The 26,863-nt window shown below is 29.9% G+C and overlaps 1 protein-coding gene across 6 annotated transcripts in view; it reads left to right on the plus strand.

Moving 5' to 3' along the window:
• The window catches only part of LOC122505964 (neurobeachin), a 170,280-nt gene that overhangs the window by 137,763 nt on the left and 5,654 nt on the right, over positions 1-26,863 (plus strand). For all 6 annotated transcript variants that reach the window (XM_043617873.1, XM_043617878.1, XM_043617879.1 and 3 more), the window contains 10 exons: positions 6,257-6,374; positions 18,008-18,110; positions 20,309-20,424; positions 23,955-24,067; positions 24,233-24,373; positions 24,506-24,625; positions 24,805-24,957; positions 25,041-25,113; positions 25,943-26,127; positions 26,620-26,797. In XM_043617873.1, the coding sequence (XP_043473808.1) occupies positions 6,257-6,374; positions 18,008-18,110; positions 20,309-20,424; positions 23,955-24,067; positions 24,233-24,373; positions 24,506-24,625; positions 24,805-24,957; positions 25,041-25,113; positions 25,943-26,127; positions 26,620-26,797 (1,300 nt within the window). The remainder of the gene's footprint in view (positions 1-6,256; positions 6,375-18,007; positions 18,111-20,308; positions 20,425-23,954; positions 24,068-24,232; positions 24,374-24,505; positions 24,626-24,804; positions 24,958-25,040; positions 25,114-25,942; positions 26,128-26,619; positions 26,798-26,863) is intronic.

The following is a 26,863-nucleotide window of genomic DNA, read 5'->3' on the forward strand; positions in this document are numbered from 1 at the left end:
TGCTTGCATATATTTTCGCATGTGCCATTTAACATCCCGTGAATGTTCTTCAAAAAAAATACTTTATTACAAAGATAATGTAAAAATATATTTTGTCAATTACGGTCGACCTTAAAATCGACCAAAAGTTTTTAGAAAAGAAATTGTTAAGTAGGAAGTTGTCGATTCTTACTTTTTTATAGAAACTGTTAATAAATAAAACTGAAGGTTAATTTTCAATGTTTATTTTAATTTTTTTACACAGAATAACACAGGAAAAAAAAAGTCTGACTCCGTTTACACCTTAAATTCAGCCCATGTATTTCACATAAGTCTGTCCTTGTTTAATGGGGCTGACTCCGTTTACACCTTAAATTCAGCCTCGAAAACAGGCTAAAAGTAAAACTTTTTTTTTAGTGTGAAATGATCCAAAAAAATTAATACTGAAAAAAATTAGATATAAGAAAAAAGAAAAATAGAAAAAAATGAATAGAAATTGGAAAGTTTATGAGTGTTAAATTTAAATAAAATGTATCTGAAAATTGCAAGGTAAAACTTTATAAACTTTATACATTATAATTTCATATTTTTACAATTCAGTTTAATTAAAATCTATTTTTAAAATAAAAACCAATTTAATTTTTTAGTAATTTAAACAAAAAATAAAAGAAAAGCAATGTTAATGACTAGTAATAATATAATAAATATAAAAGTAATATATTATATAATAATATCTATAATTATTATTATAAATTATAACCCCTTAGTTAATTACTTTCAACTGTTTTCGATTCTAAAAAACAAACACCTGTTAAATATTTTTTTGTTGTACGTTGAAAATACTTAATTCGCATTTTTAAATAGTTTATAACTTTTTGAAGACGAATCATTTCATCTGTCCACTTGCATATTTTGAAAGCTTATTTCTTAAAGTTTATGTAGACAGAGTTTCAATACTGTGCTAAAAAAAAAATTAGCGAATTTTTTCTCATTGAAAAGTTAAAGGTTCTAGAGATATGCCCTTGTGTCGTTTTTTAATTTCTTTATTAATGAAATATTTAAATTTATTTATTTTAAAAACGGAGTACTTTAATTTATTAAATTTAATACTTTATTTTAATTATTTGAGTTCAACAGGCTATTTTCAAAAATAAAATATTACAAACGTTACAAACTGAAAAATAAAATAGGTTTAATTTATTAAATTTTTAAAACCATTTTTCAAACTATTACCAAAATATACTTAATATAATCAATTTTTTGTTATTATAAATTTTCTTATAACTAATTAATTGTTATATTATTCAATGTGAATATTTATAATTAATAATATGTAATAGATTTGTTAATATTTATTTTATTAAATTATAAAAAGATTCTTTATTTGAAGTAATATTATTTTCAATAAATTTTATAATAATTATAAAATATTAAATTGAAAAATAGATTAATTGAAACCTAATACAATAAGTTTTATTTCGTTTAATACGCATTGATAAATTTGAATTTACTACTAAATTAAAATGTAATTTATAATTATGAATTACAGATAAATTTAATGATGATTATTGAAATTACGACAACAAAACATTCTTGGATTTGAGTGTTTCTGACTTCATAGATGAAAAACTATTATAAAAAAAGCTTTTCGATTGTTCGATCGGTTTGTTTGATTTGACGAGAAGCTCGTTTTGTCAAACAATGCAAAATGACAGTTTGGTGTCAAGTCGACTGCAAAACAAAAATTTCGTTCGTCTATCGGTTCGTTTCGTCCGAATGAATCACTACGGTATTTATTAATTGACAAATAAAAAGCAAAATAATATTCTAAACTTAAAATTCTACATTTAATGCTTATTTATGTGTTTCGAATACATTGTAAATCTGATGCTTCAGCTACCCCAATAGGCATTATAGTTAAAGTAAACATTGGTGAACGGTGAAGTGAGATAAGAGGCAGTTCGTGCCTCAGCATCTATTCGTCATTAATCTACACTTTTTCCCATTATGTCCCATTAGATAAATAACACGTACAGAGTGCGTATATATGTTTCTCACGCAAAAATTTCCATATATACACTTTAAAAGCATCAATTCAAAAATTTCAACCTAAATGTAGTGCCTCAGATAAATGACCAGTATACCTATAGAAAAATTACTATTTGAATTAGTGATTCGATTGACTTTTTGCTTCTAAATCAGAAACTTATATATTTTAACTGATTCAAATTTAGAGAGTTCATAGGCTCATTTTAATTATATTTTATTTTGTAGAATTCAGATTTGTTACAAGAATCTATATCTAATACATATACTTTCTTTTAGAAAATGTAAATCATGAAAGTTGAATGAAAAAAGTATAAAAATTTTAAAGCTATATATACTTTTATAACTGAAAAATAATTTTTAGAAATCAAATATATATGCTTAAACCAAAAGTTTATTCGAAGTTTAAACATTTTTTTAAAATAACGCATTTTACTGATCCTTTTTGCTTCCTCATGAGGAAGCTTTGCATTCGTGACGATTTTCAATTTTTCAAAAGAAAGTTATATGGACTCATTTTCATCTTTAACATATGTATATTCAATTCTGAGCAAATGTCCAGATGTATGTGTGTGTGTGTATGTGTGTGTGTGTATGTCACAAAAATTGTGTACAAATTATCTCAAAAAAATTTTAATGGATTGTCCTGAAATTTTGCAGGTTTATTGCACTCATTAATACCTAAAATCTGACACAAGGATTTTCAAAAATATCTAAAAAAAAATTTTGTTACACAATTTTTTTAAAATTCAAAAAAAAAATTTTTTTGTATTTTTGTAAATAATTTTTGTATTTGTTAATATTTTCATTAATTATTCTCAAAATTACATTCCTGACAAGAAAACGAATCGATTGATGTATACAATAGTTATTTATGATACAAGTGCGTAAAATCGTTGATTATACGAGTGTGACGTTTGCAGCTCGAGCCGAAGGCGAGTGCTGCAAGTCACACAAGTATAATCTGATTTACGCACGAGTGTCATACAAAATTTTTTGCAACACTAAAACAACTAAACTTGCAGCAATATTGCTAATATTACTGCAACTTTAGGTGTAGTGGGGAACTGTTAAATGAAGTATTCTAGAAGCTAAAATAAAAAAATGTGATTGTAAATTGTTAATTAAAAGCATTATTTCATTGTTTCTCATCAAACAGTCACAAGAATGCGTAAAGTAACCTTTTTACGCACTGAAAATCACTTTACACACTGGAATTCACTTTACACACTGCTAGCGGTGTGTAAAGTAACACTTTACACACCGCTATAAAAAGAAGTACTTTACACACAGTTTTCTGTGTGTAAAATTCAATTTTACAGGTTAGTGTTGCAAAAAAGATATTTTTTATCAAAATTTATAAAATTAATAGAAATTTTTCTTTTTCACAAAAAATTCAAATTTTGTATTTTTTCATAATTTATTTAATGTTAATATTAATATTTTTAAATGATTATTCTATCATAAAAAAAGAAGCAATTGGCATATGAAAGTGTAAATTTTACCAAATATTTATGTATTGAGGAAGCTAAATGGTCATGAAATGAACAACTTGTTTCATATCTTAGTATTAATAATAATTTTTTGAATTTTCTTGATTCAACTTTTATGACTTGCTCTATTATGTAAAAGACCCCAGTAGGGCTTGTTAAAAAGAATTAACTGCGCATCCGGAAGTGACATAGAAAGTTACTGCGCATAAATATTTTTAAAAATAATTTATTAATAATTTTAAAAGCTTACAATGACTTTACCATATAATAGCTCCCTAAGAAAAGTTATTTCATAATTAGAGAAATCCTCTTCCCTAGTAGCACGTATAATGTTAAGAACATTCCAGCAACATTGAGGCAATATTGGTAATGTTAAGGCAGTGTTCTCAATATTGCTGTAATATTACGTGCTACTGGGGTTCTATAATATCCTCTCAATTTTTCCTCTCAAAATATAAGTGTTCCGCACTTGATTGTCGAATATTTTTATTTATTGGTATGGTTAATAATAAAAAAAACAATTTCTTGAGGTTTAGATGTATAAAATTAATTATTAATCATTAATTATAATATTTATTTAATTAATAACGTTATTAATGTAGTGCATCAAAACAGATTTTCTTTATCAGTTCATATTCATATAATTGGCAAAGAATATTATATATGTTAAAAGTAGCTTCGTACACATTTTCAGCATATTTTTTGGGAATAAAGTTTTTGAGGCTAACTATGGACTAATATGTAGAACACTTTATGCATATTAGTTTTTAGTAACTTACATTTTTGTTACATCTTACAATTCCCAAGTAAATTATCGCTAATCATCTATATTCAGCTAGAAACATCTTAATTTAAGATACTTTACAAAACTGTAATATATCTTGATGATGTCTGCTAAAACGTATAAAGCATCTTACAAACATTTTATTTTAAGATGTAAGTTATATGTGTGTTTTCCATCTTACATCTTATTTTAAGATATAAAAAAAAACTTATTTTTGAAGTGATTTCATTTTTACCTCCTCATAATTAACACCCTGAATGTGAATTGGTAAAATGAGTAAAATTTGACTAATTGTCAGTATACCGCTAAAAATTAGTGACTATGAACGGCGTATTATTATTTATTCTAAAAGAAGGACAAGCAAAAAACATGGAAATAATTTAGTGTATACAATGAGTACGATTTTTCATGTGACAAGGATTAGGCTTAAAGATGAGATTGAAGGCTGGCTCGAGTCCATTATAGTCCAGTCGTTTAATCTGTTTGTTACACCATTGTAAATAACAGAACAACCGCATAGAAATGCAGCACACGGCCCAGTCTAGTCCATCTTCTATACATAAATAGTGCGGAGGGTGAACTGCTAAGTGGCATCCCTATTCTACTCTGCTCTCTGGTATGAGGGGGCTTGTGAACGCGACACATGTTGTTACATCACATCACCTTTTGTTGCTCAACCCCGGGCGCCGATTGGACTTGGGATGCATCTAGCTGCATGCTTGTTGCAAGAATACAGGGAGATCTAATATTGTCCCACTTGACACTCGATGGCTCACTATTATTTAGCTCAAATAGCATTGCTCCACCGCAACAAGCACTGCGTGTGGTCTCGATTGCTCTTTCTGTTTATCGCATAATTTAGTAAGAGTGAAACAAGAGTTAAACAATAACATCTGCAGTGGTTTTGGAGGAGATTTTTTAATCTAGCTACACTTTATATTTCTATAAATACAGAAACTGGTTTAAAAAAATTAATAATTTATCGAGGAAAAGAAACATCAACTTCCTGCCATATGAATCTCAGATAGTATTTTAAGCAAGCGTGGGCCAAACTCTGTCTCGCAGCAGCTCTGGGACATTTGGGGTCCCGAGGGATCTAAAGCGGCTTATTACTACATGTATTAGTGTTGAGTAATTAGGTTTTGACGTGCAGCTTGCTGTAACACATCATCATTATGTTCGACTTGTCAACGACACATCCGACTTGAAAGGCAGTGGACTCTGTTATCCAAATTGCTCTTGTTTGTTTGGTCTTTTACTTCTCCTATTATAAATCAGCTTTGAGAGACAATCGTGTACACAACATGAAGTCGATAAATCACAAAAAGAACCAGTACATATAAAGAAATGGCTGAAACCAAACAGAATTAACATGCTAATGTCTTTTCATTAAAAAAGCCGAAAATCGAAAGCCTTGTTATTGAGACAGGCTAGTAAGTCTAGTAAATTATAGGATTTACTTGGTGGCTTGCCTGGGTCCTCTTAATTTCTCTACTCCGTGTATGTGCAAACACAATGTATCCCTCTTGACTCCTTTCTCCTCAGCAATGAGTGCAGCGCAAGTCCGGAGAGTCCTGGGATCGATTCTGGACACGACAGGAGGCTCCTCCCACCATGTCGGCCATCTTGCAATCTGCCCTCGTGCTCACTATATCACACTTGAGTGCATACGCATGATAACTTTATATCCTTTTTCGACAATAAATATCCTCTTACATCCTTTTTGCACGGCATAATTCCAGAAGGAGGGACTTTCGTCCTTAATGATAGTGCAAAACCTGATTCTATGCGACATTAACTGCATGTCATGTATTTAATAAAACGGCAATAAAAATTAGTCAAACAAGCAAATGCAATGGTTGACTATTATGTAGAGTTCAAGTTTTTTGGGATTTATTATTTTAATTTATTTACCGCATATAATATAATCTGTACGCTTTTTCTTCTGTTTCAGATACTAAAGTACTGCGATCATTTGCATGGAAAATGGTATTTTTCCGAAATCCGCGCCATCTTTACACGATCTTACCTCCTGCAAAATGTTGGAATAGAGATTTTTCTTTCCAGCAGATGTAAGTAATATTCAATTAAAATTTTCTTCAGATTCATTATCGTCAATATACATTCGACGAAGGTAATAAGTTAAATGAAAAAGTTGAAAAAAGTTGAATCGTTACAATTTTTTCTCAATTTTTGAAAAACAATTTGCGACTTATTTAATTTCTTGTGAGTCAAATAAATTCCGCTTTATTTCACACGAATCACTCTAATCTGAGAGAGCTCGCTGGAATCCAGAACTCGCCGCGAGGTGTTTCGACCCCGGCTTGTTTTTACACAATAAATATCCATCGCGCATTATGGTATGCCTTTTTATATGGCCAATTTATTTAAACAGTTTGGTCGTGTTGCGTTGGTTTCACTTCATCTGTCGCATTGACACTTTTATCAAAGCTCATACGTGTAGATTTTTAAATGCGTATACTGTATTAGAAATTTAGAATTGAAGACGCATTTCTTTATTGCTCAAAAAACATACAAGCAGTTTGGAAAAATTATAAGCTTCAAATGCTCCCACTTTCTAAATTTTAATCACTGAAATGTCACTGGTAAAATTTTTCCAATTTAGCGACTGTAGCACTTGAGTAAATTTCTCACTGACATTCAATCGTATAATGTTATATACTGTAAGCCGCAGTGAAATTATTACTGATTCAAACAGTTGAATTGAGAAAAGTAATTTCGCAGTAATAAGAATTTTCTTATATCTAATATTCTTTCAAAACAAAATATATAGTTCCTATATTCCATTTCAATGTAGAGTATAATAAATAAATTTATATTAAACAAAGTAACTAATTAATTCTTAATCATTAAATATTTAATTTAATGTGTATTAGAATCAGTTCTGATATATCTTTTCAGTTCATAACTATACCTATAACAATACACCAGAAACTCGATTTAGCGGTCGGTTCGGTTCTACTTCCGAAAAAAAATTTGAGTGTTAAAATGATTTTATAAAACTGCAGTTGACTATCTCAATAGTGTATAGCATAAAAGTATATTTGCATTATTGTAATCCTCAAATTTGTTTTTGGAAGCAGTTTTTTTTATCCGTAGCAAAAATTTCATAGCATTGAAGATAAGGTTCAACTTAAATATTAAAGCAAAAAAGAAATTTGTTCATTTTGCACCTGGCAAGTTATATGTGGGACTATAAAATCATCGAAAATCCAGAAAGGCTCAATTTTTTGCATTTCTACATTAAAAAATTAAAAAGTCAACACATCATGTGTAATTATACGTATATACATTGAAAGTACTTAATAATATTAAGTAAGAGTAATAATTATTTAAGAATTTACAAACATTTCAGAAAAATGGAATATTAAACATTACACATAGTTTTTCTAAGGACATCAGATTGCTACAATTTCAAGTGAAATTTAATGGATTGATCCAAAGATTTCTTCTTTTGGAGTGTGTTAATAAAGTACACTGAGAAAACAATTTATTTGATTCAAACAATATTTCTTCTTTGCTAGACGCACAGTCAAACATATTTAAGTTTAATTGAAACATATATATTTTTTGATTCATTTAAAGAAATAATATATTTAATTTAATCATAACACAGTGCAACAGAATTTCACTTTTTTATTATTTCTGGGATCGCATAGGGTGATTCTTATAGGTGTTTTTTTATGCTGAACGCGAATCAGAATTGTTCCATCACCCTAGGTTTCCGAGAAATTTGACCTTGAAAATTGAAAAATGCCATTTTTTGGGTACTTTTTGGTTTTTTATCACCCGTACAAAAATTTTTTCTCGGGTTTTCATCACGGAGAAAAATTTATTCGTACTGATTACAATAGTCTATATTACTGCTCGGATATGTGACCACTTTTTGTTATGATTACTATAGCTGTTGTAAGGAGTACAAACATGAAGGTATCCCTTACAACAGCTATAGTAATCGTTCCTACTAAATTCTTAACACATTACATAGTCTTCGTAATCATTCCAAAAAGTGGTCACATATCCGCGCTGTAATGTAGACTATTGTAATCATTAAAAATAATTTTTCTCCGTGATGATATATATGCGTACGAAAGCTCATATCCTTCGCAACCCGTGCAGAAATTTTGACCGGGGCCATGGCACTTTGCCCGATCTGGCCGCCCTGTCGGGACCCGGTCGGGGCCATGGGATTTCCCCCGATCTTTTCGCTACCCAGGTAGAATTTCAATACTGACTGCATTTTATTATATTAAAGCTTGTTATTTGATTATTAAAGAATGGGGAGTATTTACTTCAATATTAATGATTATTATTAATATTTTTGTAGTAAATAAACTTTTATGAGTGTCATTAAAAATGTAAATAGTTATTAGAATTGCTTTTATTGGACTAAGTTTTTAAAAAAAATATTTTTCTTATTTTCTTTCATTAATTTAGACAGACTATCTTATTTAAATTAATAATTATTTATAATTATTATTATTGTTAATAATTATTTAAACCTATACTTTATGTAACATTATTAAGAATTATACACAAAACACTTAAAACTAAGACGGAAAAATATCGCACGCACGGGGGACCGAACCCTAGACCTCGAGGACGCAAGTCGAATACACATACCGCATAGCCACGCAAGCTTGAAAGCGACCTCGCTTAAACTTCCTTTTGAATCATGGGACCGTTATATACAGTGTTATCATAATAAATTGACTGTATCATATTTATTTATAGAAAAATTATTAAAAATGTATGTTATATATATATATATATATGGGCAATTCTACGTGAGATTTCAGTCGACCTCTTAAAATCGGCCAAAAATATTTTTTTTCTATTCTGTATTGAAAAAAAACAGATACGTATTTTTTTTTTATTTTTTTGGAGGCCAAATTTTTGAGTTATGAATTTTCAAAATTTTCGCTTTTTAAATGTAGGTATATTTTTAATGTCAGATAACTAAAAAAATATTGCTTCTTTTCATTTTTTGACAAGAAAAAAAAAGTTTTGTTTTTCTCTCTACTTTTGAATAATCATAACAAAAAAATTTTTTTTTCATTTTTTATTAAAAAATAAAAAAAATTTTATAAACAAATTAATTTTTTTTAACTTTGGGTATGATAAATTTTTAATTTTCTTTTTTTAAAACATACCTGGAAATGATAAGAAGGTTTTGCAAAAAGTTTCAGAGTGGGCCTGACAAGTTTGATGGGTCCAAAAAAATAATTAAGCTCTCCGTGCAGGTCTCACGCACGTGGCACAATGGGATTTTTTTACAATTTATTATTAAAAATTGTTTAGAGCCTAAAAATTCAATAATAATCAAAATCCGATAAAATTTGTAGGCTCTAGACAATTTTTAATAATAAATTGTAAAAAAATCCCATTGTGCCACGTGCGTGCGACCTGCACGGACAGCTTAATTATTTTTTTGGACCCATCAAACTTGTCAGGCCCACTCTGAAACTTTTTGCAAAACCTTCTTATCATTTCCAGGTATGTTTTAAAAAAAGAAAATTAAAAATTTATCATACCCAAAGTTAAAAAAAATTAATTTGTTTATAAAATTTTTTTATTTTTTTAATAAAAAATGAAAAAAAAATTTTTTTGTTATGATTATTCAAAAGTAGAGAGAAAAACAAAACTTTTTTTCTCTTGTCAAAAAATGAAAAGAAGCAATATTTTTTTAGTTATCTGACATTAAAAATATACCTACATTTAAAAAGCGAAAATTTTGAAAATTCATAACTCAAAAATTTGGCCTCCAAAAAAATAAAAAAAAAATACGTATCTGTTTTTTTTCAATACAGAATAGAAAAAAAATATTTTTGGCCGATTTTAAGAGGTCGACTGAAATCTCACGTAGAATTGCCCATATATATATATAAATTAATATGTTTATCATAATAATATGGTAAAAATTATTAATTTAATTATTTATTCTATATTATTTATAATTTAACTATTTTTTAAAATAATAAAAATTTTTTCATTATTAATAATTCACAATAATACTAAAAATTATTAATTAATAATAATTTATTTTTTTGCCTTAAACATGGAATTTCAATTTAAGTGTGAAAAACAATTAAGAGTTTTTAAGAGTTATAAATGTCAAAAATAATATGTTAATATTATAACCACAAAAAAATTTAACATTTTAGGCAATATTTTTGGTTATCACCATGATAACATCGACAAATGGTTCACCTTCGACAATTGGTGCGTTTGTCCTATTGTTTTAAATTAAAGGAGAATAAATTCTTAAGACATCCCTCGAGGACAATTTTTGAGTTTTTAATTGTTTATAATTTTTATTTTCAAATTTCAATCAAAGTTAACAAATTAACACAATTTTTTAAAAACGGACGTTTATTTTCTTATTCCGTTACTGCACATGCTCTAAATCAGTTCAAATTAATCCAATATTACCAGCAGACAATTAAAAACCCATAAAGTAATATATTTCAATTGTCATAAACAACATTAATTAACAAATAGTTAACTTATGATCCTGTCCAACAGAAAATTTTTGTTGCAAATTTTCTTTTTACTTAGGTTCTTTTAAAGAATATATGTCTTTTTTGCTTATAATATAACTTATTTAAATATTTAATATTATATATCCGTGGTCTTTTAACATTATCTAAATAAAAAAGTAAACGTGAAAAAAAAATTTTTGGTGGAAAGGAACAAAAATTAACTATTTGTTAATTAATATTATTTGTAACCATTTAAATAAGTTATTTTTTAAACAAAAAGGACACATATTTTTAAAATGAACTTAAATTAAAAAGTAGACGTGAAAAAAAATTTTTTTGGTGGACAGGAGCATAAGTTACATAACTATTTGTTATTTAATATATTGTTTATAACAATTTAAATAAGTTATTTTTTAATCAAAAAGGACAAATATTCTTTAAATAGACTTAAATTAAAAAGAAAATGTGAAAAAAAAATTTTTAGTGGAATAGGAATCAATGTTAACTATTTGTTAATTAATATTGTTTATAACAATTTAAATAAGTTATTTTATAATCAAAAAGGGCAAATATTCTTTAAATGAACTTAAATTAAAAAGAAAAGGTAAAAAAAACATTTTTTAGTGGAAAGAAATCAAAGTTAACTATTTGTTAATTAATATTGTTTATAACAATTGATATAAATTACTTTCTGTTTTATTAATTATATGGTGGTCATATTGTATTAATTTGAACTGATTCAGATCATATGCAGCAACGGAATAAGAAAATAAGCCTCCTTTTTTGAAAAATTGTATTAATTTGTTAACTTTGATTGAAAATAAAAATTATAAACAATTAAGAACTAAAAAATTGACCTTAAGGGATGTCTTAAGAATTTATTCGCCTTTAATTTAAAATAAAGAATACTGAAACCGGTTAAGAATTGTAGGCTGTAGACAGTTTTGAACAGTAAATTGTAAAAAAAATCCCATTGTGCGCTGTTTGTAGATCCTTGGGCAAACCCGGTCTGGTCCTGGTCGGGGCCACGAAGTCGGGGCCAGATCATGAAATCCCGACCGGGGCCAGGGCGGTAATCGGGAACAAAAGTGGCGATTTCTGCACGGGAACAATCTTCAAATTCGACCTTTTGAAAATATCTATTTTTTGATGAGTTATCTTTCTTTGAATTTCGCGTCATAACATGCGGAATCAGATAACAGTGAGAGAAAATATTAATCCATTATATCTCAAGCAGAAACCGCAATGATTCATTAAAAAAACTATTAGATTCTTAGGCAAATAAAAAATAAATTGACTTTTTTTTATCATTTCCAATTGTTTAACAACAATAATGTTTTAAACAAATTGTCGTACCTTTTGTTTATAAAACTGTTATAAACAAATTATGTCCAAGATGCTACTTTCAGACCAGTGAATACATTTTTACAACTGTAGTCTGTGATTTTTGCTGATTTTAATCAGACTGAAACCGCACCAAATTTTTTTATTAAAATGTATATATGGAACAATTCTGATTCGCGTTCAGCATCAAAAAACCTATAAGAATCACCCTATTTGATCTCAAAAATAAAAATGCTGTTACACTGTGTAAGTTGTAGTTGATTTTAAATTATTTAAAATGAACTTTTAAGTTTTATTCAAGCATAAAATTTCTAAACATATATTTTTTGTTTAACCCAAAATAGAAAATTTGTTTGAATTAAATATAATTATTCAAACAATATAATACTTTTGAATCAAATAAGCAGTAGATATTTTCTATAATAATTATAGCTTACAATCTAATTTCAGTTAAACAAAATCATCTTTTTGGCGGTATGACGCCAAAAAAGATGTCAAGCGTGATTGATCTGTTGGTTTTATGTATGTTAAAACTACGACTTTAATACGTACCTAATTGAAATAACTATATAGCACATGATTGTAAATGACTCAACAATAGTGAACTTGTTACTTCTTGCCTAGAGAAATGTAGAATTAAGAAACAGTCAAGAAAAACTTTATCTCAAGTATATTACTGTATTAAGGGATGAAAAATTGAAAAAAATTTCTAGTAGATTTAACCAATTAATTGATAATGCATCATATGATAACAAAAATCAACTTTAATTTGTAATTAAATTACGCTGTTTGATTTTTGATAATAATAACAACTAATTTAATAACCTATCATTCTTCGCAATATGGCCCGATCTGGGAAGGTGTTTCATGCCATGTTATGTCCTAAATATGTCAATTTCTACACGGGGGTTGTAAACTATAGATTTTGTCACACTTAATACTATAGTACTTATGTACGAATGGGCACTGCCCGTAAAAATATTATAAATATTATTATTATTATTATTATTATTATTATTATAAATATTAATTTATGTAAGTTTACATTACCAAAAAAGTATAGTTGTGAAATATATAGAACCAAATTTATTTAATTATGTTATTTTAAAATGTAGTTTAGGTACTGTTTACATTTACCTCAAGTTTTCAAATTCTTTGAGTAAATGTAAACAGTTTATTATTTATTAACTAAATTGACAAAATTTAAAAAACAAAGTTAATTTTTGTTATAGTATTAATTAGGAGTAATTATAAATTTTGGTTTGAATTTTGATTTTAAATTTTTTATGTCTTAAGAGATAATTTGAAATACGGCATTGGCCGCGTAAAACAAAATATTGGTAATATACTCATCAGAACCTCTTATACATAAGTGAGCAGAGGTTTAAATTAATTTAAAATCTTTAAATTAATCTAAAAAAAATCAAATGTTTGCATTTATCCCAAATGACCCTATATAGTAAAATCAATTGTCGAAATTGTTATTTTTAAGATTTATGCTTTATGGACTTTGAAAGAACCATATTTCTTACGATAGTTGTCGATAATTTATTTCTCCGGTGGGTAAGAAACAGTTATTGTTTTAATTACAAAAAACATAAAAGTAACAATTTTCAGCCGTTGTTTATGTACCTACTATATAAAAATTGTATGACTAATTTTATTTCTTACTACAGAAAACTATTGTTGCGGAGTAATTTAAAATCATGTACTATATAGTTATTTAAACTATAGGTACGTCCTTAAACTAGAAAAATTAGTTACTGCAATTCAATTGAGTAGTTAATATGACTGAATGGGACAAGAATATCATCAAGTAAATAATCGTAGCGTGCGAACGTCGTAAGTTCAATTCTCAGCGCCTGCGCCTTGGAGATGTTTTTCTGTTAAACATGTTATAATTAAATATATAAAGTAAATATAAACAAAAGTAGGTGGAAGAAAATATAAAAAATAGACCTCAATAATAATAAAAATAAGTAAATTTAAATTAAGGAAGATTTCGACTATATCAGCAATTAGTGACATCTATTAGACGTCAATTGAACTCTTTGGTTTAGAGTCAGGTGTTATTCTTAAGATAATTACTCCGATATGGTTGTCGGTAAATAATTATATTTTTGAATTTAATTTTTGATCTGAAAAAATAAGCTGCGTGAACGACTGCACTGTGCATCTGTGAGGACTCGAACCCCAGTTAATAGCTGCCTTTCGCGGGACTAACGCCTACCAATGCACCATGCCAACACAGCCTGGACGTTCACGTTTCTTATAATCTCAGATCAAGCCCATACACTAGTCGAAGAGCTGTATAGTTAATGTAGGAAATTATTTGCTGATTGAGAATTTTAATTAAGGAAGATTTCGACTATATCAGCAATTAGTGACATCTATTAGACGTCAATTGAACTCTTTGGTTTAGAGTCAGGTGTTATTCTTAAGATAATTACTCCGATATGGTATGGATTGGTAGGCGTTAGTCCCGCGAAAGGCAGCTATTAACTGGGGTTCGAGTCCTCACAGATGCACAGTGCAGTCGTTCACGCAGCTTATTTTTTCAGATCAAAAATTAAATTCAAAAATATAATTATTTACCGACAACCATATCGGAGTAATTATCTTAAGAATAACACCTGACTCTAAACCAAAGAGTTCAATTGACGTCTAATAGATGTCACTAATTGCTGATATAGTCGAAATCTTCCTTAATTAAAATTCTCAATCAGCAAATAATTTCCTACATTAACTATACAGCTCTTCGACTAGTGTATGGGCTTGATCTGAGATTATAAGAAACGTGAACGTCCAGGCTGTGTTGGCATGGTGCATTGGTAGGCGTTAGTCCCGCGAAAGGCAGCTATTAACTGGGGTTCGAGTCCTCACAGATGCACAGTGCAGTCGTTCACGCAGCTTATTTTTTCAGATCAAAAATTAAATTCAAAAATATAATTATTTACCGACAACCATATCGGAGTAATTATCTTAAGAATAACACCTGACTCTAAACCAAAGAGTTCAATTGACGTCTAATAGATGTCACTAATTGCTGATATAGTCGAAATCTTCCTTAATTAAAATTCTCAATCAGCAAATAATTTCCTACATTAACTATACAGCTCTTCGACTAGTGTATGGGCTTGATCTGAGATTATAAGAAACGTGAACGTCCAGGCTGTGTTGGCATGGTGCATTGGTAGGCGTTAGTCCCGCGAAAGGCAGCTATTAACTGGGGTTCGAGTCCTCACAGATGCACAGTGCAGTCGTTCACGCAGCTTATTTTTTCAGATCAAAAATTAAATTCAAAAATATAATTATTTACCGACAACCATATCGGAGTAATTATCTTAAGAATAACACCTGACTCTAAACCAAAGAGTTCAATTGACGTCTAATAGATGTCACTAATTGCTGATATAGTCGAAATCTTCCTTAATTAAAATTCTCAATCAGCAAATAATTTCCTACATTAACTATACAGCTCTTCGACTAGTGTATGGGCTTGATCTGAGATTATAAGAAACGTGAACGTCCAGGCTGTGTTGGCATGGTGCATTGGTAGGCGTTAGTCCCGCGAAAGGCAGCTATTAACTGGGGTTCGAGTCCTCACAGATGCACAGTGCAGTCGTTCACGCAGCTTATTTTTTCAGATCAAAAATTAAATTCAAAAATATAATTATTTACCGACAACCATATCGGAGTAATTATCTTAAGAATAACACCTGACTCTAAACCAAAGAGTTCAATTGACGTCTAATAGATGTCACTAATTGCTGATATAGTCGAAATCTTCCTTAATTAAAATTCTCAATCAGCAAATAATTTCCTACATTAACTATACAGCTCTTCGACTAGTGTATGGGCTTGATCTGAGATTATAAGAAACGTGAACGTCCAGGCTGTGTTGGCATGGTGCATTGGTAGGCGTTAGTCCCGCGAAAGGCAGCTATTAACTGGGGTTCGAGTCCTCACAGATGCACAGTGCAGTCGTTCACGCAGCTTATTTTTTCAGATCAAAAATTAAATTCAAAAATATAATTATTTACCGACAACCATATCGGAGTAATTATCTTAAGAATAACACCTGACTCTAAACCAAAGAGTTCAATTGACGTCTAATAGATGTCACTAATTGCTGATATAGTCGAAATCTTCCTTAATTAAAATTCTCAATCAGCAAATAATTTCCTACATTAACTATACAGCTCTTCGACTAGTGTATGGGCTTGATCTGAGATTATAAGAAACGTGAACGTCCAGGCTGTGTTGGCATGGTGCATTGGTAGGCGTTAGTCCCGCGAAAGGCAGCTATTAACTGGGGTTCGAGTCCTCACAGATGCACAGTGCAGTCGTTCACGCAGCTTATTTTTTCAGATCAAAAATTAAATTCAAAAATATAATTATTTACCGACAACCATATCGGAGTAATTATCTTAAGAATAACACCTGACTCTAAACCAAAGAGTTCAATTGACGTCTAATAGATGTCACTAATTGCTGATATAGTCGAAATCTTCCTTAATTAAAATTCTCAATCAGCAAATAATTTCCTACATTAAAAATAAGTAAATATTTTTATTTTAATACTTTAAATAATTAATTTAACTGTTTTTACCAATCCTAACCAGCAGGTCATGCTTGACGCCTTTATTGGCGTCATATCAACAAAGTGGTTAAATGTAGGTAAACATGAAGATTTTAATTGCTAGATAAAGGATGTGACTGTAATTATTTGAGTATCAAAGTTTAAAAATTTTTTATTTTCTTAAAATTGAGCCTTGAATTCATCTCATTTCAAATTAAGAATAATGAAAGTAAGGCATATATACCTTCCGTTAGTATTCTTATTCAACTAATTATTTTTACCTGTCGCAGTATAAATTCTCCAAGTCCACAAGATTCTAATCTGATCCCAAGTTCCGATACCCCTTTTGAAACATTATATAAGTAGGAATCTTCAAAGCATTCAAATGTATTTATTTTATTTATTAAATAAATAAAGTCAAACGATTCTCCCTATACAACAAAATTTATTCTAAAATTTCACCTTTGTGTAAGAAAGGAAGATTCACCTATATATATATATAAGTGACGTCGAGCAAAGTTATATAGGGACTATCTTAAGGGCATTTGAACCTTATTATGACGTCACAGTTTGCATAAAGCATGTGTTCTAAAACTGTGACGTCATAATATGGTTATAATATTTTTCCTATGTCCATAAAAAACATATTCAATCATTAAGGGGATGTTAAAATCTATGCAATTTTTCAGTTGAAACTCTGTGTAAAAATTGCATCGACTTTGACATTTAGACATTTTTATTAACTGCTATCATTATTATAATAGAAAATATACGTTCGCATGAAAAAATGGACCCATTTTGTTGATTTTTTTTTATTGTTGAAAGCCAAAACACAAAGTGTCCCACACGTTAAATTATGCGTTTACGATGACTTTATCCTATAATGAAAACAACTAATAATCTTATTTTTAATTAGTATGGGAACCGGTAGTGGATTTTAACTTTGTCACTTTTAACTTTGAATCTCTATAACTTGATAAAGACCGCTCTTAAAGTATTGGAAATTTAATCAAGAATAATATACATAGTAGATAAGTCCAATAGTGCCCTTCTCATGCGGACGTTCGCACATATATTAACTCATATCTCCTAATAAAATGAACTGTCTATAAAACATCTATAAATCCATTCTAATATTTATTGAGACTTATCCATAATTTTTTAACATTTTCTAACTATACATGATGTTATAGAGTCAATAGTAAAGTCCAATAGCAAAACTTTCAAGAGATAAGATATAATAATTATTGAATAAATAAATTTTTTCTTTCAACAGCCTCAATTTTCTTTGCCCTCCCGGATCAAGCGACAGTAAAAAAGGTGATCAAGGCGCTACCGCGAACCGGTGTGGGTGTCAAGTATGGGATTCCGCAGACTAGGTAAGCTATAAAGAGAATTGGCAGGAACCCTTTAATTCCTTCCTTTTCGTTCGCGACTCTGGTCCACTTTGAGTCCTTGGAGCGAAACACGCTCAGTGCATTCCACAATTTCTTTGTCCCTTCGAGTTTGGATTCTACTCTGCCGCGGATATCTTATACACCTACATGCGTTATTGAACAAAAGTCGGAGGCTTATTTTATTTCATTTTATTTTACCAGCTCTTTTCACTTGATTGTTTATTCATATCAACAATATATTAAGTTTTAATGCTTCTAATGTTTCACCGCATTGGCTTTATTCTGTTTCTTCAACTTTTTTCTACAACTTTGTAATTTCTCAGTTTAAAATCTGCTTACTTGAAAGTTTGGTTACGCTTTCTTATCCCGCAAGTTTTATTCTATACTTCTTCGAGCGGCGAGAACACAGGTTTGCAGTCTCCCCGTTTCTCCTGGCCATCTATTAAACGCTAAAACTGCGAGAGAGAAAGAAGGACAGAGAGATTGAAACGGAGGAGAAAACTGGCAAGAGATACGACGACCATAAATATACGAGGTTCGAGTCCGACGTCTGATCCAAGGGAGATTCCTGACCAACAAAAATAATAAACCTTTCTCCCTTATTTCTCTCCTTTTTCTCATCTCCTCCGCCTCCTACTCGAGGTAGCTTCTTCGTACTGATATCGCGAGTAATAACGTATTTATTCTCTTTTATTTCTTCCTCTTTGGTCTATACATACTTACATGTAGAATTTCGATTAATGCTATTAAATATTCATCTCCTCTTTCTCATGATTCGCTTCACATCTTTACTTATATTTATTGACGCACCCAAATTTTTATAAAATCACTACACGCAGGATAAAAGATTATTTTCCATTTCAATAAATCAGTTTTCTATTCCGTTTTCTTTTCAATTGCAAAAGACATATATGTGCACATATTCACTGCAACTCTTTTTTCAAGCCCCTTTAGACTGCTAGCTTTTTTTATTCTTCTCCTACTTAGTCTTGAGAATTGCTGAAATTTTTAAAAAATAATTGTTTTGTATATACATATATTTGCAATTTACAGTAATTGGAATAGTAGGTAAACAAAATTCTTTACACGAATACATTCGGCCAAGTGGTTTTTAAATTTAAAACGTTTCGAGATCAATACGATTTCCTCTTCAGGGAGTCTATAAAATAATATAGAAAACAAAAATAAAAATACGATAAACACTAAGATGTTAAATAATAATTTAGAAACATTAAACAATAAATAAAATAATAATAATACATAAACCAATAATGAGAATGCACGAAGACTTTAAATAATAATTTAAAAAACATCAAATAATAAGTAATAAATAAAAATAGAGAAATAATGTAAACTGAGGATAAAACAGGCAGAATTAACTTAATACAATATTAAAATTAAAATGAATATAAAAATGAAAACAAAAGTAAAAAAGAAGCAAAAAAATATATCTTACCAATAAATAAAAAAGTTTTACATTACATATGTCGCGTCGAAGGAATTAAAGTTTGTCCAAAAATTGGAATGTAACATTTGGAGTTAGTATAACTGAAATATTAAAATACAAAATTACTAAAATGTGTTAATGAAGATAGAATTTTATTTATTATTTAACGTCTTAGTGTTTTTCGTATTTTTATTTTTGTTTTCTGTATTATTTTGTAGACTCCCTGAAGAGGAAATCGTATTGATTTCGAAACGTTGGACTAATTTTTATATTAAAATTAAAAACCACTTGTCTGAATGTATTCGTGTAAAAAAAATTTTTACCTACTGAAGGCCTTAATGAATATATTAGTATTATGACATTATTAATTTTATAGCATCATTGAGGTGATATTTTTCGAAAGTTGTCTTCTATTTTTCTATTTTTTGAAATAAATTAATTGAAAAACGCATAATTAAGTATTAAATATTTGTGTCTGGTCTGAGTATAATGCACGTTCTTTTTTCGTCATATTAGAAAATTTTCCACAAATCAGATTGCTCTTCAGTTGACACACGCACACCTGAACTTTAAAGCAATATGAATAAAAATTGGAATTTTAAAGAATATATAAACGCAATTAATATTCCCAAACATGATGCATGTATGGTAAAAATCTGACTACTATTGAAACATACATATGCTATTAAACTGTATCTGGAAGTAGCATATTAACATTTTGTTCGTTTTGCAGAAGAGCTTCCTTAATGACACCACGTCAAATGTTCAGAATGTCAAACATGACCGCAAGGTGGCAACGTCGGGAAGTTTCCAATTTTGAGTACCTCATGTTCCTCAACACTTTAGCAGGTGAGAAAAGATTTTTGATTTGATTATGCGCGAGTAAGAAAAATAGCGAAATCACGTTAAATAGCTGTGAAACATGACTGTGCGCGTATGCGTATTGTATGAAATGTAAACGAAAAGATAAAAAATGTTATTCTTTCTTTATTCTTTCTTGTGGAGCATAGAGGAGAGGGACAATAAGGTAGGAGAATAAATCTGGGCTCAACGTACACCGTTTGTGTTGAAAAACGTAGCTCCTCTCGTTTTCGTGAAGACGTTACACATAGAAAGTGGGCTTTTTATGGCTGCACACGGGTGGATGGAGTCTGTCGGTCCGAATTAGGGATGTTCTCAATCAGAGCATACTGTTGGCGTTCCAACCCCAGAAGCATAATCCGTATTCCAGTCTGCCGTCCGCGGTAATCCTCTCCCTGGGGTCCTTGACAAAGAATAGAGTGGGTCTCTTTGTTTCTATTCGGTTTAATATCAGTCTCTTCGATCCCGTTTCTGCTTTGGCAACAAAAATTTATACATTTTATACACTTTATACACTTTATACACTTTTTCTCTACTAATATCACATGAAACTATATTCCAACAAATCAATGCTACTGAAAGCGAATAAGCGATGACTGTTTCTTTTTAGAAAACATTTGCTTGACAAAACGCCTGAAGACGTAACAGTTATTTGTCAATGATTAGGATTGAATATGGTGCGTATTCGCACATTATGCCAACCGGTTCTACTTTATTTTTAACGCAAAAGATAAACACTGATGCAAATAATGAATGTCGTCAAGCACAAAAGTAATTAAAATTCATATTAAAGAGTATAAGCATTTTTAGAATAATGCCACTTGGAATACTTTGAAGAAAGACTATTTCTGTTTTTTGGTAAACTCGAGCTCTGCTTTTGACCACTGGTTTCTCTCTACACCTCATTTCTCTTTTATACCTTTTTAGCGATTCGTACGTATATACATGCCTGCCGCAGCAGCTGCCAACAGGTCCTTGCATTCATCTTTGATCGTATCTCCGCCGGTTCTAAGCGGCTGTGAATTATCTTTCGGTCCTCACGATAGCGATAGGAAGAGATAAACAACCATACGGTGACTTTGGGGACAACACGAATCCTGGATTTTTCGCCCACGGTTCCCTTCTGTTCTCGGGAACCTTTCCAAATGTTTTTTCCCCCTTTATTTAAAACAGTTTCTTCAACGAACACTATAATGGTGAACATTTTCTTCATTCCTTATTTACAATTTAGCGTCACACAATTGTAAAATCCCTTTTTCTTTAACTGATAAATCAAGTTTATTCATTTAAACCACCATCGTAAAATTAATTTAAAAACTGCGCGCACAATTATACTTATCAACACTTGTTCCCGATAAAAAAAAAAAAAAAAAAAAAAAAAAAAAAAAAGACAAATTTTGTTAATTATCTAATTTAATTAAAAATTCTATGAAAAGCAAGCAACGGCCAATTCGTGTCTTCAAAACGCACAGTTCTTCATTTCATGCCCTTGGTTTGACAAAGTTTCACGAAAATAGAAAGGAAAATAGATTTTGTTAATCAGTCGACAATATTTTAACACGAGAAAAAATGTCTAACAGGATTCAGCATTAATCACGCAGAAAAAGTGAAGGAAAATAGGGAAAAAAATGAAAATATATACTTCCAAGAATGACTATAGTGAGAGAGAAAGAGAAGCAGAGGAAATGAGAAAGAGAAATTAAAGCTAGATGTTAAGCGATTACGTTACGCATGAAAAACATGCTCGTAACGAGTGACAGACTCGCTGACGTACTTTAATTAGTGACGAGCGGGAAAAGAATAACATACACTCACCGCAGCGCCGCTCCGTCCCTAATATACATATAAAATATTTTGAAAAAAATTCAAACCAAAAAGCCTGAAAAACCGAGATGTGAAAGTGAGAGTTTCCGAGGTGACAATTTCAAGAGCGATTAGCCGTCACGCTTTGAATTATGCACTTACTAAACGGAGCATCGCGCCCCATTGAGTTCTTCTCAAGGCACGCACTTTTCTTAAAAATAGATTTCACATTTAAACTTGTTTAACTTCCACGTATAACTCTCCATCTTTTACATTTTAGTTTTTATCTTTTGGCGCCAGAGAATTACAACACTTTTTTTTTACTTCTTCAAGCTCATGTGACACTTAAGGATTTCACTAATAAAGAAATACGAGCTAGTGGAATAGCTTAAAATGAAATGTTGTGTGTATTTTTTCTCTTTATTACAAAGAAGGAGAAACACGCACCTTTTTTTAGTTGGCATAATTCATTATATGTTTTTCTTATCATCTTTTTATTTATTGCTATTAATCAATACAATATTGCAGTCATTTACTATTTTTTCTTATTTCTTTACAATGCGGATAGCGGATGTGAGTCCTTCCTATATGCGTTTTTAGTAAAGAGTGTTGAGAAAAGCAAACATGTAAAAGCTTAGTACTCTTTTATTTTTGGACTAAACAAGTAAAAGCCTAATTGTTAAAATTAGCATTTTGCCAAAATCATGCAACATGAATAACAATAATATCAACACACTATTTAGAGTTGAAGCTATTACGTTGAAAATTATTGAATTCATTATTAACCTCCCATATAAAATTTTTAATCCTACAAGATTTTAATTCTTAGAACTATAAGAAACTTGTACTCTATAGAGTACCTACAAATAGTTTATTGTTCTGCAGTTATAAGTTTTTAATTTTAAATGTACGATTTCCAATAAAATATGTAAAAATATAAGCGGAGCAACAGTCTATTTTTGAGAAAATGAAAAAACAATTGGAATAGTAGGTAAGAAACTTGTTACACGAATACATTCGGACAAGCGGTTTTTTAATATAAAAATTACTGCAACGTTTCGAAATCAATACGATTTCCTCTTCAGGGAGTCTATAAAATAATATAGAAAACAAAAATAAAAATACGAAAAACACTAAGATGTTAAATAATAATTTAGAAACATTAAACAATAAATAAAATAATAATAATACATAAACCAATAATAATGAGAATACACGAAGACTTTAAATAATAATTTAAAAAACATCAAATAATAAGTAATAAATAAAAATAGAGAAATAATGTAAACTGAGTATAAAACAGAATTAACTTAATACAATATTAAAATTATTCGTGTAAAAAATTTTTTACCTACTATTCCAATTAAAATCGGCAAACTCGGACGTAAAAGTTTATTCAATATGAAAAAACAAATTTTCAAAAACACTTTTTTTCATTTCTTATAAACCCATTCTTGTCCCATTTTCAAGCTTTACATAATTTATTAGAAAACTCTCATTTTTCCAATAAAAATAATAAATAAATGAAAAACGATATATTTTTTGAAAAAAATGCGAGAAATAAGATATATTTAAAAAAAAAAGATTTTTGTGACTGAAAAGTATTTGAATATAACAATGTCCATCAGCAACTAATTTCTTCGATTAGATCAGTTCAAGTGAAATTGATAAAGATCAAGTGCTATATATGCAATAAATTTGTTTCCTTGTTTCAGGGCGAACTTACAATGATCTCAACCAGTACCCAGTGTTCCCTTGGATTCTTTCGAATTATGAAACAAAGGAACTTGACCTCACATTGCCAAGCAATTATCGAGACTTATCCAAGGTTGGTTAACTTGCATATACCTATATATATTTAACTTCATAATAGGAGATGAAATTGATTTTCTCAAGTGGAAACTCTTGAATAATTCAAGATTACAATAAACATAACGTTTTCACGACTTTTTCAAATGTAAATAAACTTATGCACCGACATTTGCTGTTGTAGCCTATTGGTGCCCTGAACCCTAGCAGAAAAGCCTATTTTGAGGAGCGTTTCCAAAGTTGGGAACATGAGAGCATACCGCCCTTCCATTATGGCACTCACTACTCCACTGCAGCCTTCGTTCTCAACTGGCTCATCCGAGTGGTACGTTTCACTTGTTTTAAAAAAATGTTTGGTTTACCTTCATAAATTTTACGTTTGAAGAAAGACTTTGGTCACCTGAAGCCAATTGTTTGAAATCAACATTTATATATTATTATATTTGTTACATTTTAGGAACCGATGACTACATTCTTTTTAGCTCTACAAGGAGGAAAATTTGATCACCCTAATAGGCTGTTTTCTTCAATCGCTTTATCGTGGAAAAATTGTCAACGAGATACTTCTGACGTCAAGGTTAGTTTCTTCAGAAATAATAATAATAATATATGGTAGGGGGCAAACAAATTTTATTGATAGGCAAATAGGGTAAACTATATAAAAATCTAATACAATATATGTTGCACATAAATAAGCAACTATTTTATCTAGATAGTTGATGGTAAATAATAATTATTTGTTTTAATTTCATACAGGAATTGATTCCGGAATTTTTCTTTCTTCCCGAAATATTTGTCAACACTAACCGTTATCGCTTAGGTGTTCAAGAAGATGGTAGTTCTGTTGGAGATGTACAACTACCTCCTTGGGCAACGTCTCCGGAGGAATTTGTTCGCATAAATCGAATGGTAAGTTCTTTTCAATGACCAATTGCAATCCTTACCAAGTTTTTTAAAAATATTTCTCTAAATTATTTTATCCTTCATTTCAGGCCCTTGAATCTGAATTCGTCTCGTCACAACTTCATCAATGGATAGATTTAATTTTTGGATACAAGCAGAGAGGTAATTTTCAACTTTTGCAACTATAAAATTTTTAAATAATTTACCAGACAATTAATAATTAAATATTATATGATTTGGCCAATTTCATCATTCTAAATTCATCCAAACAAAAAATTTAGAAAATAAAATTTAAAAAATTGTTTTTGTAGTTATATTCAGTAAAAAATTAATTACAAAAAAGTAAAACATTTGGAAAAAAATTTGTCATGAAAAATATAATGTAAGAACATGAGTTTAAAATAAGATTGAAGGATGCAGACAATTGTACACGTTGTGGAAAATTATTACGAAGATGACGAGTCGTGTGAAATTAAATTTACGCCAGAGGTAATTGCCGGTGGCGCCTCTATATCCGGCTTTTCCTCGAAGATGCATCTCCCAAGAGCACGAGGTTGGATCGTATGGAAGGAATTAGTTTTTGTTAGTTTCCTCTCTGGGGCCTGGTCCAAACCAATTAGGCACGTGTGCGAGGCGCGACAATGAATCCCACCCATAATATGTAACACGTTTACTCTAGGGAACGAAGGAGACAGAACCTGAGAATTTACATTGAAAAAATTGCACGAGGGAACATGGTCGCACGAGCCGGATCAGCTGGAAATAGAGCCACTTATAAATCGGCAGCAACCAACTCCAAGTTTTGCCATTGGCTTTCAAAGAAATCCCCCTCCCCCTCTCTCTCTCTCTCAAATTATTTATATTCTTAAACCGTTCGTTGAATATGGTGTGCCACAAAATAATATTGCATTGTAGCTTTATACACTTGTACATATCACGCGTTCTTTTAACTCGTTGAAAATTATATATGCCATTGCTTGACAATTTTCAGGACCAGAAGCTGTAAGAGCAACCAATGTTTTTTATTACTTGACCTATGAAGGGAGTGTTGACTTGGAAACAATTACGGATGCCATAATGAAAGAAGCTATAGAAAATCAAATTCGAAACTTTGGACAAACACCATCGCAGCTTCTCTTGGAGCCTCACCCGCCGAGAAACTCCGCTATGCATGCAGTAAGTCTCAATGGGCCTTTAACAAGTTCCAAGTCTTCTCCAAATACTGTGCGCTTGAAAAATACAGTAAGTGCGAGAAAAAATTCATTTTGAGTCAAACACATTTTTGATTTCTCGCACAAAGCTAATAAATATATATATATATAATATATATGTATACATTTTAAAGAAAAATTATAATTATTCATGCTTATAGAGTCACACTTACTTTTTTCCAACGCACAGATTAATATACTTTATTGTACAATGCACTCGGACATTTCAAAAATATTTTACTTATTTTCATGCTTAAAATTATCCTTACTATTTGTATATTTTGGATATTACAATTTTTGAGATTTACAGGAAACAGTTATAAACATAATAATAAGAAATGGAAATTATTAAAGAAAAATATTTGAAAAGTAAAAATAAAAATACATCTAATCTAATGTTATAAAAATTTAGTGATGAAGAATAAGAAAAAGAAACGATTCTTTATATTTTCAATAGACTCCAATGATGTTCAACAGCATCCCAGACGATGTTTGCATGACTGCCAAGTTTCCTTCAAATTCTCCAATTTGCCACATTTCAGCAAATACACTTCCACAAGTTCCTAATCCATGCATTGTTACTATAACAACTGGACATCAATTTGCCCTAAATAGATGGAACTTGAATTATACTGGCAAGTACATTCTTTTCAACATTAACATTTAAATAAGTGATTACTGAAAATGTGTAATTTTTTTTC

The sequence above is a fragment of the Leptopilina heterotoma genome, unplaced genomic scaffold (assembly GCF_015476425.1).
Source record: "Leptopilina heterotoma isolate Lh14 unplaced genomic scaffold, ASM1547642v1 Lhet_381, whole genome shotgun sequence".
NCBI classification, from domain to species: domain Eukaryota; kingdom Metazoa; phylum Arthropoda; class Insecta; order Hymenoptera; family Figitidae; genus Leptopilina; species Leptopilina heterotoma.